Raw genomic sequence first — 16,922 nt, 5'->3', positions numbered from 1 at the left:
AGACCAACTAGCAGATATACTCACCAAAGCACTCAAAAGTGAGCGTTTTCAGTCACTTAGAAAGCAGATTGGGATGGTGCGAGCTGAGATCAGTGAAGATCGCACCAGGAGAAAGGCGAAAACCTAGGGTTTCTGCCGGAGAGGAGGAGATCAACCTAGGAAGAGCTTTCTCCGAGTTTAATCGGTGGAAAGTGCTCAGAATCACAGAAGGAGAATTTTCACCGATTGAATCGGTGAAACGAGTGTTTTTTCGCAATAAAATCATGGTTTTGTTCGATTAAACGTTTTTGTTTAGGAGGAGTGTTAGAATAAACAAAAACAAACAGATTCAGTGTACCAAAAACAGCTATAAAAGCAAACTTTAACAGAAATACAATTTTCAGATGTTACTCAGTACCTTGTATGTGTGCTTGCTTTCTGTTTTCTCTCAACTCTCTGATCATCTTTGGTTTGGTGTGCGAGTGTGCCCTAGCAGAGCTTCTCCATTCTTTCTCTGATCTCTCTCCCTTTCAGTAACACTCCAAACTTGACTTCTCTCTCTTGCCACGACAGATTAGATGTCTTAATTCTAATCTGCTCAGTTACTTTTCTCGGTTTTACCCTTACCATTTCTGTTTTTCCATTTCTGCCCTTACTCTAATAGTTTCGTTCGAATGTGTGTCACTTATTTGCTTTGTCTTTCTAATATTTTGTCTTCCATAACTTGCTTTGTCGGACGCATGCCCTATCATTTGTCGCCTGCTTTTTTATGTTATGGGTCTTTCATTTTTATTTGTTTTTTTTATTAATTTAATATACAGTAGGTTTAATAATAATCACGATTTAGCTGTAGAAAAACTAGTCTTTTGAAGTTGGTAATTTTGTCCTCTGTTAATAAATTTCCGTTAAGTAGAAGTAAGGTAGGGTAGTTAGATTAATGTCATACATACCTCACTTTTTGGATAGAGGTTGTAATATTAAAATTATAAAGACAGAGTTATATTTTAATTGAATATTTTTGTCTTCTTTCAAAATATGATTTATTTTTAGTCACAACAATTCACATTAGAACTTTTAAAAGGCCTGATTTAAAAAATCAATCTTCCGTGAATCTTGGCAATCAGATCTGTGAGATAGATAGAAAAAAGGTTTTTCTGTCTTAATCCAAAAATTATATATATATATATATATATATATATATATATATGTATGTATGTATGTATATATATGTATGTATGTATATGTGTGTGTTTTTTTTGGTAGAAGATCCATTAATACACCTTTTTAATAGAGGTGCCTTCGTCAATTAATGTAGAATAAATATATGAATATTTTTTTGGATTAAAAATAAAAATAAAATGAAATATCCTTTTTACTAGTTAAAATTAACTTATACACTTAGAAGATAAAATTTTAAAGAAATGATATGAAAACATTTTTACAGATTATATACATAAGTTAACTTGTAAATGAATGTTTTATTTTTTTCTTGATTACAAAAACTTGGTCAAACACCATCGTTTGATCAGAGAGATATAAAGGTCTGAGTAACCATCAATACCAGTTTAATGATCGTTGATGAAAAGAAAAATATTGACAACAATAGGAAGGAATTAGAAATTAAAGAAAAAAAAAACCTTGACTCGTGGATAGGTAAAATTAAGATTAATTAAATTAAAGATCTAAAATGAAAGAATTGGTTATTGATTGGATTATCGTTAAGATCATTTGGATTGGGTAGGAGATGGAAAGGAAAAGAAAGATACGAAAAAAAGACCGAGTACTATGTTTAGGATGAATTCAATCGTTTGATTACTCGAATATAAATGAAGAAGAACAGGATCTCCAAGTTGAATTTAAATATGGTATAAGAGAGGTGCTTTACAATTTGATGTAAAGGATGAAACTATGATGTTTCAGTTTAGCCCTTTGCATTTTGGTGGATTGATCGAGTTATAATTAAGAAAAGGATGGTGCAAGGACTCTCAAATATGAAGTTTGAAAACAAAAGAGTGTATGCTCGGGAAGGATCCAAGGACTGTCGAGTACAGAGTAAAAGAATAACTCACATTGATTCATACATATCTATGTGAACCAATTACATGTGAGTCTTTCAATGGAAAAAGATATTCTATTTAATTTTTAAATAATTTTTTAAGGAAGACCTAGATATATTTTTTAGAGGAGAAATATGAGGTGTTCAAAATATTTAAAGTGATGGTAAAGAATGAGACAAAAAAGTCTTTCAAGTCTGTTAGGTCTAATCGATGAGACAAGTTCATTTCGTCTGAGCTCATGAAGTATTGTGAGGAACAAAGAATATAGAGATTTCTGACAACACATACTCACTCTAGCAAAACACAGTTGTCAAGAGGAAGAACTAAACCATCCTTGACATGGTTCGAACAATGTTGAAGAACAAGACCATGCCAAAGGAGTTTTGGGTTGAAGTTGTGCAGTATGCTATTTATGTGCAAAATAGGTGTCCTCATGCAAAGTTAAACTTGATGACACAAGCAAGAAGTACGTATTCATTGGGTATGATGAAAAAACTAAGGCCTACAGCTGAGATGTTCAAGTAAATGAAGGAAGTTAATGGAACTAGAACAACTCAGATGAGGAGTTTATTGGAAGTAGAAGCACAAAAATTGTTGCACCACTTATTGAGAGAGATGATGATATTTCTGATGAAGAAGATGAACTTCTACAACCCATAATACTTAGTGTGCAAGACATATACAATTCCACTAACAAGTGCATGTTGTATGTTTTTTGACAGATATAGAAGACTTGAGCTTTGAGGAAGTCATGCAAGTGGAGAAATGAAAGAAAGGATATGGATGATGATAGGCATTATTGAACGCAATTGTACATGGGAATTGATTGATTTACCAAAAAGAGCTCGACCTATTGATGTAAAGTTGGTGTATAAGAAGAAGACAAATGTTGAAGGAAATGTTGAGTGATATAAAGCTTCGTTTGTGCTGAAGGGATACAAGTAGAAGGAAGGAATAAACTATGACAAAGTGTTTGCCCTAACAACGAGGATGAAAACAATTCAATTGTTAATTTCCTTGGCAGCTCAACAAAGATGTCTAATTCCGTAAATGGATGTAAAGTCGACATTTCTGAATGGAGTCTTGGAGGATGAAGTATACAGTGAATAACCACTAGGATACATGCGAAGAGGAGAAGGGAAGAAAGTGTTAAGATTGAAGAAAATGCTTTATGGCTTGAATTAATCTCCTCGAGTATGGAATGAAAAAATTGATACTTATTTCAAGAAGAATTGGTATAAATAGTGTCAATATGAACATGCTCTATACATAAAGAAGAATAGAGAAGATGTGATGTTTGTTGTCCTATATGTTGATGATGTAATCTTTGTGAGAAATAATGTTGAGTTGATTAAAAAGTTTAAAGAAAATGATGAAAAAGACATTTGAGATGATCGACTTAGGTCTTATGAAGTATTTTCTCGATCTGGAAGTTGTTCAAGGAAAAGAAGGCATCTTTGTGTCTTAGGAAAGGTATGTTGAGGACGTCGTGAGAAAGTTTAAGATGACAAGTTACAACCTGATTTCCACCCTTATGAAACCTAATACAAACGTATCTAAGTATGGAGGTGGAGGCTAAGTTGGTGAAGTCAAATATTGAAGTCTAATTGGAAGTCTTAGGCATCTTACAAATAAAAGCAAGATTTATGGAGGAGCAGAGGTATACTCATTGGAAGACATTAAAGCAAATTCTAAGGAGAATAATATCACTCAGCTTGTTGTATACTAGAATAGATACTTACCAATTAATTGGCTACTCAGACAACAATTGGTGTGGGGATTTGATAATCCGAAGAGCATGTCAAGATATTTGTTCTTTTTGGGAACACAACGTTCACCTAGCTTTCGAAGAAGCAGCCCATTGTCATGTTGTCAACATGTGAAGCCAAGAATGTTGCAACATCTTGGAGTGTTTGCAGTCAGTTTGGCTTAGAAATCTTCTAAGCAAGAAAAATGAATTATGATTTAAGTTGGCAAAGAACTCAATCAATTATAAGAGAAATAAAGATATTGATGTTCGATTTCACTTCATTCAATAATAAGTGAATAAAGGAAATGTAGAGTTAGAGCAAAAAAAATCAAGCATATTGATATGTTCACGAAGTCATTATTACTATACAATAATAGCAAAAGAATAATGAGACGAAAGAAAGAATAAATATTTAAGATGTTTTTATTAGTTAAACTTAAATAATGTTACTTACATTAAATAATGTTACTTACATTTAATAAGTATTATTATAATAAGTATTGTTATAATTAATTGTGTTGGAATAAAAAAAGAAGTTAAGAATACTGTTATGACATGCAATAGAATGCATTAATTATGATTTAGATAATAGTTTTATTTAATAGATATAGTTGAAGGAAGAAAACAAAAGCGTCTATAAATGGATGTTATACTACTCAATGTATTTACACAAAAAGTACTAGAGAGTGTTTAGAAAGACAACAATATCACCATTCACCTCTAGCAAAATCACCTCAAATTACTGGATGCACACACACAATCAATTTGTGCCTCACCCTCCCATCATTCTCTACAGTAAATATGCTAATCCAAACAATTGTCTATCGTGAATATGCTAATCCAAACATAGCATTAAAGAATTTGAATACACATATAACTAACAAAATCTATTGACAACTACATTGAAAAGAAGTTTAGAATTGTGGATTGGATGAGGATGCATGGAGAAAAGTTAGAAAATGTGAAAATTATAGAGAAGATTCTACTCATTTAAGTTTGAATATGTACTGTCATAAATAGAAATATTCTAATAATATGAGAAGTTAATGTATGAACAAAATGTGTGTATGCGCACCATTAATAATATCTCTCAAATCAAAGTCCATAAACACTTTTTTATTACAAAAGGACAGAACATTTCAAATAAGAAACTGTTACATGGTAGAACGATAGATTAAATTTTATTCTTGAAAAGCCACAAGGGAGGAACTCAAGATTGAAGTCCTTTAGCAAAAAGAGAAGCAAAGGTCTCCATTGTTGTTTTCTTGGACACAAAACCTATCTCAATTCCTTCTCCATTGTTGCTATCTGAAAGACTAAACACTGCAGTTCTTTCAATAGACACTGTCTCCACCTTCTTTGGTCCTCCCCAGCCAAAGTCACTGCTGTAAGCCTCAAAATTCGGTGAGCCCGCAACTCCAATCGCCTTCACATCAGCTTCACCTCCCACACAATCAAGCAACCATGATGACCAATTTTCAGCTCCAATCAGAACACCCTCCTTCTTCACACTTTCCAAAGCTTCACTCAGTGCTTCCACAGCCACAATTAGTCCATCCTCCCCCAACAATTCTCTTCTTTCAGCAATTGCAAGTCTTAATCCAACACAGTTACCAAAATAGGTCGGAGGAAGAGGTGGCTCCAAACAACCCCTGCAATCCACAGTCAGAATCAACATAACTCTCTCGTTTTTCATTTCCTCGGCTCTCACCCTGCAAACCCATGCATAGGCAAGAGACAACACAAACGTTGACAAATGAATGTTGATGTTGTTCTGTCTCTGTTTAGACACAACAAAATGCTTCAGCCTTTCAATATCTGAACCAGACAATTTAAATAAGCCTCCAGTTGCATGTTCCGGAGATTGCACATCCCGAACCATGAGGCTTCTTTTATTGGATCCTCCCTGCATTAACCAATCATTGAGGAACTTCCCCCCTATTTGGTCAGGGTCTTTTACTAGTATCCTTTCATAGAAAGGACATAGTTCAGGTGGCAAACAAGGGGGTGCGCGTGATTCTCTACAAAGATAAGCCCAGGACTTGATAAACGATGTTGAAGTCTTGGCATCAAGAACAGCACGGTGTGAGGTTATTCCAATGGAAAATCCAGAGTTTGGAAACAGAGTGATTTGCAAGGCTAAAAGCGTAGCCTGTTCATGTGATATGGTCAAGTGAGGTAAAAGATGGTGCATTTCTTCAGTTTTCCAAAGATTTGAGCCGGCTAGATGGTTGAAATCTGCATCAGATTCAGCTGCTGTGAGAGAAACAGAGTCACCCGTTTTGTAATTGATGATGGGGTTATGGGAGTGAAGGGGCCAAGTGAGGTGGCCCGCAAGAGGAAAAAAGTGGCCGAGTGTAAGAGAAAGAGAGTGTATGAGTTTGGGAAGAAGGGTATGGAAGAAGGGTGGGGTAGGGTGAGAGAATTGGTAGAAGAGGATGCGTTGAATAGGAGGTGACCTTAACCACAGTATGTCAAAGAAGGTGAGGGGAAGCGATGTTTGAGTTGGTAATTCTTCTGATTCCAAAGTTGGTGCTATACTGAAAACTTGTACCACATGCATGGTTTCTTTCTTGTTGCTTGGACCAAGCAGAAAAATAGAAGAGTGATGCAGGTGGTTATGTCTCGTGATTCTCTGATCTTATGACTCTACTTATTAATTGAAACTGATATACATTTTATTCTCTGCATAACTTTCAAATGTGTTGATTCTAATTTATTAGCTATCGTCAACCTTCTCTGATGAAGTATCTCACAGGTGTCATTTCTTGCATAAATCTTTTGTACGTGTCAATTCTATAACAAATTTTTCAAAACCCTAATGTACGTGTACAACAAATTCACAGGTGCAGTTCCAATTGCATTTCACTTCTTCTTAGTTTAGTTTATTTTTGTTTCGATAACTCATTTTTTATTACATTTTTAAGTTTAATGTTATCCTTTCTATTGTAGTAGTATGGTAGGAATAAATCCAATTATCGATTAGCAGTTCCAAAAATTCCATGGATTATAATTTCCTTCACACCAAGTCTGTCAAATCTTAAACATCAGCGTGGGAGAAGTGTGTAATGCCATACTATATAAAATATAAAATTATGTGATGATTGTATGATGAAGAGTTGAATCAAATATATAAATGGTCTGATAGAGATTGAAAAAATATAAAATATCATACGTGTTTAATGAAATAGTTCTTCTTGAAAATGATAAAGCCATCGAGGTACAAGGCATCGGGTCTATCAGACTAAAAATGTTTGATAATTGGGAGATGCTGCATGAAACGAGCTATATTTTAGAACTTAAGAGAAATGTTTTGTGAATAAGTATGTCGATCATATCGATTTAACAATCAAAGTTAATAAGAAGTGATGAATATTTGGAAAAAACATCTACACTGTTTAGGGAGAGAAAAAGAATGATCTTTACATCTTAAACATTTAAACCGTCGAAAAAAATAAAAATAAAAGACTATCTAATAGGGACCGTCTAGTAGTGTTGAAATTAGTTATACTTTCTAATACGTTTTATTGAATGGCTTTTCATTATTTCTTTAGTTTAGATAAAGACGGAATATAGACTATATATTGTATATTGTGATAAAATCTGTTTAAAACATTTCAATCATAATAAAAAAAATTCAATCTTGTTCTTATATTTTATTATTGTTGTGAAGGCAACAAATTATAAAAGATTATATTTATCAACAAGTTGATACGGAGCAGACAAACAAAATCTAGATTCATCTAAGTGATTCCAAATGGAGACGTCCGTCATTTTCTTTCAAACATCTCGGTGGTGTTTCACTAAAAATTCTTTCTATTCTAATCGTTTTGTCGATCTATGCCTAAGATTTGTAATATGTGTATCAGTTACATGGTGAATTAGTCGGTCATTTAGTCATTGTAATTTTATCATGTTATGATTGAAAGTTTATTTCTGCGTGTAAAATGTGCCTCGACCGAATCACTTCATCTCAATTTCTCGAAGAACTTGTTCATAATGCCAAAAAACAATGGTTCCAGTTCCACCAAATAATTCAGTCAACATAACACATTTTCCTTTCTAATCAATCCTTCACAAAATCTAACAAGTCATTGTTGTAAGGCTATATTATTCGTTCATTCTTTTAGTCCTTTTCTTTCTTCCCCTTTTGATCCCTTTTGACACTTTTCATAACTTTTAGTTTTTTTTTCATACCTTCCACTTTCCTCCATATTTCCTCCCAAAATTGAATTGGAGGATCAACATTTTCCATAATCAACACCAGTACTTCCTTCACCCATAACTTACCACTTCACATTAACAAAATAATATGGGGATAACCAACACCAATGCTAATATAATACATGATAGTGGAATGATTTATTTTACTATTGCACACCAACAAAGAATTTTTGAGATATAATAAGTTGCCAAATGATAGAGTATAAGAGATAAAAAGTTTTGCCAGACTTTTATTCCTGAAAAGAGAAATTATCTACCCAAACATGGGGATAATCAATACCTATGCCGCTAATACATGGCTGTCAAATGATTTATTTTATCATTGCAAACCGACACAACATTTCAGATGACAATAAGCTACCAAATGATAGAGAGTCTTATTCCCGAAAAGCACAAGATCTACCCAAACTGGTTGGATAGGGACTCAAGATTGAAGGCCTTCTTCAAAGAGAGAAGCAAAGGTCTCCATAGCTTTTTTCTTGGTCACGAAACCTATTTCAATTCCGTCACCTGTTCTGCTATCTGAAAAACAAAACGCTGCAGTTCTGTCAATAGACACCATCTCCACCTTCGTTGGTTTTCCCCAACCAAAATCACTACTGTAAATTTCAAACCTCGGTGACCCTGCAAAAGCAGCTGTTTTTGTGTCACCGACTTTGTAACTTTCATACACCATCTTCCACCAGTCTTCTGCTTCATGCAGAAAACCTTCCTTCTTCAATGTTCCCAAAGCTTCACTCAGTGCTTTCACAGCCACGATAAGTCCATCCTCCCCCAACAAGTCTTTTGTTTCAGTAATTGCGACTGTGATACCAACACAGTTCCCTAAATACGTTGGAGGAACAGGCGGCTCCATCTGACGCCTGCAATCAACATTCAGACCGAAACCAGTACTTGTACTTTGGCCACCTTCTGCTTTCACTCTGCATACCATCGAATAGGCGGCAGCTAGCACAAAAGTTGACAAGTGAAGGTTCGTGTTATTCTCTTTACTCTGCACAATCTGCTTCAGCTTTTCAATACCTGAGCTAGACAAATGAAACAAGCCTCTGGTCGCTTCTTCTGGAACAGGCATCTCGCTAACCTTGAGGCTTCTGTTGTTGGGTCCACCCATCTTTAACCAATCAAGGGAATACTTTTCTCCTATTTTTTTGGGGTCGTTCACTATTTCCCTATCAAAGAAAGGAGTCCATTCCGCTGGCAAAGAAAAGGGTGGTTGTGCTTCTCTGCAGAGATATGCCCACGATTTGACAAATGTTGTTGAAGCTTTGCCATCAAGAACAGCATGGTGGGAGGTTATTCCAATGGCAAATCCAGCGTTCGGAAAGAGAGTAACTTGCAGGGCAAAAAGCGTAGTTTGTTCGTGGGATATGTTCAAGGGAGGTACAAAAGGGTGAGTTTCTGTAGCTTCGGTGAAATCTGTGCCTGCAAGATGGTTGAAATCGGCGTCAGATTCAGCTACAGTGAATGAAAGAGTATCACCTTGGTTGTAAACGATGAGGGGTTTGGTGGAATGAGTGGGCCAAGTGAGGTGTCCAGCAAGAGGGAAAAAGTGGCCAAGTGCAAGAGAGAGAGAGCGTTTGAGTTTGGGAAGAAGGGTATCAAAAAAAACATCAGTCGGATGATGAAATTCGTAGAAGAAGACACGTTGAACAGGGGGTAACCTTAGCCATAATATGTCGAAGAAGGTGAGGGCGAAAGATGCCTCTGTCGGTAGCTCTTTTGATTCAGAGCTCGGTGCTATGCTCAGAACTTCGACCACTTTCATGGTTTTTTTGCTGCTTTGTTCTACCCAGACCAAATACGGAAAAACCAGACAGCTATAATCGAGTGACTATCAATCCGCAGTATTGTTATAAAAACCATCCAACCACTTTCCAACTACTTTTTTATTCATTCACTCACGTGTTAGTTTTATAAAAAAATTTCGGGTACCAACTATCGATACTATATTTTATAAAACAAAATCTATCCATCTACTTTCTAACAACTCTCTTATTCGTTCACGTTTTACTTTTATCAGTATTTATAGAACCCTGTTTAAACTGAGAAAACCCCATTTAACTCATCAATTCCTGTTGCTGTAACATGGTTATTAGGTAGTAGTTGTTCTATCAGTCAGTCAGTATACTTACATTTCATAACATACCAGAAGGACTGCTTCTGTGAAATTTGATCCCAATAATTGAATATTGATAAAAATAGTATTTTGAAAACAAAATAAATAAGATGTTGAAGAAGGGCAGAGAGATCTACACTCTACCACAGCCACACAGTCTCCAACAAACAGCTGGAAGATAAGAAAGAGGAGATTCACATCCAGTGGTTTACCCCACCCCATTTCAACCTCTTCTTCATTTCTACTTTTACCTTCTCAGAGCATTTGAGTGTCATGAGCTTAGTTCATGGGTAAATCATACAGCAACTGATCTTTATGCAGAATTCTGGTAGTAGCTGATAAAAATAAAGATTCGCCTCTAAAAAATAAGAATATCTTTACGTGAAGTCAAAAAAAGAATACTTGCACGTGAAGCCACGTGGGCAAGATCAAAATGCAAACAATCATTTATCTTCTTCATTATGATTACTGTTTACTGGGGCAGAAATGGAGTAAGCTGCACATCTAACCACAGAAACTCCTTTTGAGCTTCAAAAATGGACTATATAACATATATACGCCCTCATATCATACTTAACCATCTATTGTCTAATTTTGCTTTGATAATAAGAAAACCCTATTTTATAATTATCAGTGTTATAATGTTAAAATTTTGATAATAATTTTAGTAAAAAAAATAATGAAAATTACATAGTTAAAGGAATGTACGATAGTATAAATGCATAACAATATTTAATTAAAAACAATGACATTGAAAAAGTATATAATTTCATATAACTTTTGTTTGATAATGTAAAATACTTACTCCAATCATGCATCTCCGTTTATTTATCACCTAAAGAAAACATATTATTTTCATGTCGAGAAATTAGTTGACAGAACGGATCTCTCATTCTGTTGTTTTCTTTTTGGCAAATTTCGTACAGAAAAGGATTACAGGGTAACCAGTTTCTTGTGGGCCATTTTTTAAAAATTATCCATTAAATTTTTTTTTTTATTTTAAAAAATGTTTTTATTTTAGTGCCGGTTTTTTTATTTTAAAAATAAAATTGAAATAAAAGTAAATAAGTATAATTGAAAGACGAGGTTTAAATTATTTTTTGAATACTTTTAAAAAGTTGAATAAATTGTTAATTTTGAAATTTAATTATATAAATTTAATGATTATTTGAAAACAACGGAAGCCATGGCTATTCAATTAAAATGGGAAATTTTTTGAATTGAAAAATCTAGCACGATGTTATAAAATCAAACACCCGAAAGTCAAGATTATGTTATGTGAATGTTCACTTCAACCCACACAACCCTGTTTACATACAAAATGAAAAGATGAAAGTTAGAAAAAATGTACCCTATGGCAAGACTTTATTTTCTGATGCTATGTAGTAAAAGAAAAATAGAATTTCTATGGACATAAAAATAAATGAATTATACATATATTGTTTCTCCTGAAAAGGACTAGGAAAACTCCTTTTTGTTCGAGAATGTTTTCGTCTCGACTGATCGGTTTTTCGTGCTCGTGTCTCACCGCCTGAATCTTTCTTTCCCAATATCAAAATGGGGGGTGACCTGTAGGAAACACTCTGACGCTCAAGTCAGAATTTATCTCCGCAAGTCTATCAAAATCACAAATTAGAGAGTTTACCTTCCTAATCATTTGTTATTTATAGGGTTTCAAAGAATATAGTCCATTAATTTACCTATCAATGCAAACCTTAACCGCTCTACGGTGACCGTTACATTATTAATTATGCATTTAATAACATTCAGAGGTTGTCTCCAACAAACGGCTGTAGAGAGTTCACGCAAATATTACTCTACTGGCCGACCGAAAATGATTAACTCCCATCGCTCTAGCATGGTAGATCGGTCGTAACACCTACTCAGTAGTAACACACAACACACACACACACACACACACATATATATATATATATATATATATATATATAAAAGTTTGCTAACTTATGTAACTTTTTGAAGTGTACTCAATTTTAATTGACAAAAAAATCTTATCAATAAAAAAACATACTTTAAACATAGAGATATTTTAATAATTTTTTTTAATTTAAAATAAAAAAATAAAAAAAATATTATTCAAATATCTTCAAGAATCTATAATATATATATATATATATATATATATATATATATATATATATAAAAGATATTTTTATCAATCAAAATTTAGTAGAATATAATTTGCTTTTATAACCATTTATTTGGAATACACAAATTTTTGAATAGTTATATTTTTATTAGTATATCTCATTTTATTATTTTATCTTTCAACTTTTTGTAAATGCTTTTTTAATTCTCAGGTGTTTTGTAATTATTCTTTTAATAATATACATCAGTTTTTTTTTATCAATTTTACACTTTATCAATATATTTTATTTTCTTGTATTTCTTTTTAAGTTTGTGCATATACTTTTTTAACTCAATTAATTATTTAAATTATGTCATGATTTTTTATTTATTACAAACCCACATGTTTTCACCAGTTATCATAATTGGAATAAAAAATATCTAATATTTTCAACTAATATGCTTAAAGTTAATTCTGATGCAATTTACTTTTAAAATTTTTGTTTTTTCTACTATTGGGTGGGGCATTGAAATAATTGTGTCGCAATCATCAATTTGAATATTGTTTCTAAAATATACATGTGAAATATAAATCTTATGTCCTTTTAAAAAGTTTTCCACAAATTCGGAATTCCATTTTAGTTCATGTCTCAACTATAGTCACATGTGTTAATTTTGAAATTTTAAATATATTATTTTGATTGATTTGTTTTTCCAGCTAAAACGAGGGTATCAAAACGGAATGATTTTCCCGTCCAGCCCAAATTTAGTCTGCCAAAAAAATTTAATTTAGATTGACTTGTTAATTGAAAATTGGTTAAATTTTAAAATTTGATCTGTCAAATTATTAAATTATCGGGTTGGTTCACTTGTGTTTTTTTTTTTCTGTTATTGAAAATCTAATATCACATATAAATTGATTGAACTTTTTTTATCTTTTACACGAAAGTAAATTGATATTGAATTGATTCCAGACTTAAATGTACTATTGTTTGGATTGTTTTAAATTTTGGTCAAGTTATATCAAATTTGGATCTATCATGCTATTAATACGAAGTATTGAAACGTAAGTTTTTTTTATAAAGCCCAAATTGTCCCGACTGATCGCATAACTGATCTATCATACTACCGAACCGATTTAGTAGAGGATAAATCTAATTTGGGTGTTACTCCCTCTACCGCCACAACTTGTTTCCTCCACCACCCCATTCCCCTTTTATCCATTTCTTTATTTTTTCATTCTTATTTTATTCTTATTAAAATTTTAGGGTTAATATTATTTAAAATCTCACGTGGACATTCATTCTCTTTATCATTTTTCCCTCTTTCTCTTTATTATTTTTCTCAGGTTGTCTCTTACGTTACACTATCCTTGGGTTGTCTCTCATGTTCCACTTCTTCTTCTCTTTTATAGAATTGTGACGTGAGAGTGTGGTGGACTTTGTGTTTAGTAAGATTGAAAGTGGGGAAAACAATTCATCTTCAGCCATAAGTGTGGTGGTGCTTCAAGGTGCTGGTTCAGAGGCGTGAGAGGTTCGTGAAGGTGCGTAATAAAACCCTAAAATATAAACCGTATAATCTTTAAACGGATGTGAGCATCCGTCAACAGATGTCAACATCCGTTTAAAGATCATACGGTTTATATTTTACAATTTTTTTTACGGATTCTCACCGCCGCACTGTTGCAATGTCGCATCGCACACCGCCCCCACCGCCGAACCACTGAAGGAGGAAGAAAACTGATATGGAGGAAAAATGGAAGATGAGAAAAGAATATGATGGAGTGTGGGTGAGAATCTGAGAAGGTTGGGAGGTGGGTGAGAAGGGGTAGAAAGATAGATTTTAGGATTAAAGTAAATAATTAGGATTAAAAAGTATAAAGGTTATTTTTGTAATTATAAGAGGTTAGTTTTGTAATTCAAAAAATATGTAATAGAATTGGGGATGTGGAGGGAGAAAATGTGATGGTGGAGGTTAGTTTTGAAATTTTTGTATTTTTCTTTAAGAAAGAAAAGGCCCAATGGCCTAATGCCCAACTAACGTTGTTGTGATTTTATTGGAAACTAATTTAGAAATAAATTGATGAAATTTATTTGAGTAATTAAATTATTAGCATCTTAAAATTAATTTCAGTTAATATAACCTTTTGAAAAAACTTGAAATGCATAACAATGTTTAATTAAAAACAATGACATTGAAAAAATATATAATTTCACACAACTTTTGTCTGATAACGTGAAATACTTACTCCAATCATGCATCTCCGTTTATTTATCACCTAAAGAATACAAATTATTGTTCATGTCGAGAAATTAGTTGACAGAGCGGATTTCTCAATATGTTGTTTTCTTTTTGGCAAATTTCGTACAGAAAAGGATTACAGGGTAGCCAGTTTCTGGTGGGCCATTTTTTAAAAATTATCTATTAAATTTTTATTTTTATTTTAGTGTTGGTTTTGTTATTTAAAAAAAATTGAAATTAAATAAATAAGTATAATTGAATGACGAGGTTTAAATTATTTTTTTGACTAGTTTTAAAAAGTTGAATAAATTGTTAATTTTGAAATTTAATTATATAAATTTAAAGATTATTTGAAAACAACGAAAGCTATGGCTATACAATTAAAATGGGCAATTTTTAGAATTGAAAAATCTAACACGTTGTTATAAAATCAAACACCCGAAAGTCAAGATTATGTGAATGTTCACTTCAACCCACGAAACCCTATTTACATAAAAAAGGAAAAGATGAAAGATAGAAAAAATGTACCTTTTGGCAAGACTTTATTTTCTCATGCTCTGTAGTAAAGGGAAAAGAGAATTTCTATGGACATAAAAAAAGATAGAAAATGGTTTCCTTATACTAACTCAATCCCACAGTTCTACAATGAAGTTTGAACTTACCTTATATCTTATAATTTAACTTTTCTAGTAAAAAAGAACAAAACTTGATGATAACGATTTTCTAATTCTAATATTAATACATAACATAAACAATAACTAATACTTATCAGTTTACTCGTTATAAATTAGTTATTCAAATTATGTCATAATTTTTTATTTTATTACGAATCGAAATGTTTTCATTAGTTACTATAATTGAAATAAAAATTATCTAATATTTTCAACGTTAAACTCCTTTAGTTATCCTTATCTTTGTGGGTTATCCTTATTTTTGTGGATTTTTCTCAGTTCAATTTTCGTTTTATTAGAATTTCCAATTTAGTCCTAAAAAGTGTTAATTTAAATCAATTGGACCTCTGCCGTTAAATTGAACTAAGGAAGTTAAGTTTTTAATGAGGTGAGAGATTGACCTGACAAATTTTTTAAACGTGACATGCTAAAACCTTTATGTGTGGCATTTCTTAAAAGATTAGATTTTAATAATAGGGTTTCTGAAATGGGATTTAATAATAGAATTTCCGGTAAGTCGATTTTGCCCTCACCGGTGCTTCTTCTTCCGGTGAATCACCACTTCCAACGGATCCTCCACGCGCCAATCACATTGCGGCTTGGTGCGATCTGGTGAAGACCCTCACTCTCCAAGGATGCGATCTGGTGCGACCAGGCGCAGATAATGGGTCTGGTACTCCAAATTAAGGGGAAGGGTCCCAAACTCACGCTTAGCTCGCTGCATAGAAACGCCATAGCCAAGAACTTCACTAGAGACGCGCAACCTCAACCTGACGACGTCGTTTTCTGGGAGGAGGAGTTTCACACGCTCTGCACCCTCTCTGCCTACAAAGACAATGCCTTTCACCCTTGGGAAATCGCTTTCTCTCTCTTCAATGTCTGTCTCTCTTTCTCTCCCTCCCTCTCTATTTCGTGTTTTTTTCTCTGCTGCAATTTTAGAATTTTAGATTAATTTTGTTTTTGGGTTTTTTTTTTCATATCTCGTAAATTGATTTTTTATTTTATTTTAAAGATGTGATTTTGGGGGTTGATTGGAAAGGGGTGTTTTTCTTTTTCCTTTTCTTGTTTTTGTGAATTATTATATAATTATAATTGTTCTGCTTGTTCCTTTAAATTTGATTTTAATGGGTTGGTTATGTGTTGCAGGGTTTGAATCAAAGGTCAAAGACTAAGGTTCCCATGGTAGGAATTGCAACTTTGAATCTGGCTGAATTTGCATCTATGGTTGATCAAAAGGATTTTGATTTAAACATTCCTATTACAGTTTCTAGTGGTGTTGCGGAGTCCTCTCCTTTACTTAATGTATGTCTATCATCCACGATGTTTTAGTTGATTCTGTCGAGAGACTGGTGGTTGTTTTCTTAATCAACATTGCGCCTTTGTGTTTGTTGTTTTTGTGTTCATAGTGGTAGCTTTTGGTTGTTGCTTGCAGATATCAATTAGTTTGGTGGAATTAAGAGCGGCTCTAGAGAGCACAAAAATAGTTCATAAATCAATAGTGCTCGTGCCTTCTTCACCCGTGGTTTAGCCAAGAGAAACTACCTTGGTTGAGAAAGATAGCTTTCGACCTGCAACCGGAGGCACCGCTGGTCAGAAGCGTCGTCGGCCCGTTCCCTTCCTCTTCGAAAACAGGTTCACCAAATCGCGAGAAACGTCGAACCGTGCATCTACCATTGGCGCTCCAACCACCATTTCCACTCTTCTTTACCCATTGCTTCCTTCTTCTCTTTCTGTTGTGTCTCTCTCTGTTGTCTCTCAGGCTGGGAAGAAGATTTCTGGTTAGGATTTCTGGA

General features: G+C 33.4%; 1 protein-coding gene and 1 pseudogene across 1 annotated transcript; both read right to left on the bottom strand.

Annotated features, from left to right (window-relative positions):
* Positions 1 to 4,872: 4,872 nt before the first annotated feature.
* On the bottom strand, positions 4,873 to 6,584 carry LOC124819785 (phenolic glucoside malonyltransferase 2-like). Its single transcript, XM_047291361.2, has one exon. The coding sequence runs from the start codon at positions 6,347 to 6,349 to the stop codon at positions 4,997 to 4,999; it is 1,353 nt and encodes a 450-aa protein (XP_047147317.1). The 5' UTR covers positions 6,350 to 6,584; the 3' UTR covers positions 4,873 to 4,996.
* A 1,629-nt stretch (positions 6,585 to 8,213) lies between these two features.
* On the bottom strand, positions 8,214 to 9,955 carry LOC124819784 (phenolic glucoside malonyltransferase 1 pseudogene; annotated as a pseudogene).
* Positions 9,956 to 16,922: the final 6,967 nt, after the last annotated feature.

The sequence above is a fragment of the Vigna umbellata genome, chromosome 4 (genome assembly GCF_029865625.1).
Source record: "Vigna umbellata cultivar VRB3 chromosome 4, Vumbellata_1.0, whole genome shotgun sequence".
In the NCBI taxonomy this organism is placed as follows: domain Eukaryota; kingdom Viridiplantae; phylum Streptophyta; class Magnoliopsida; order Fabales; family Fabaceae; genus Vigna; species Vigna umbellata.
The sequence above is the reverse complement of the archived record's forward strand: the minus strand, read 5'-3'. Positions and strand labels throughout refer to the sequence as shown.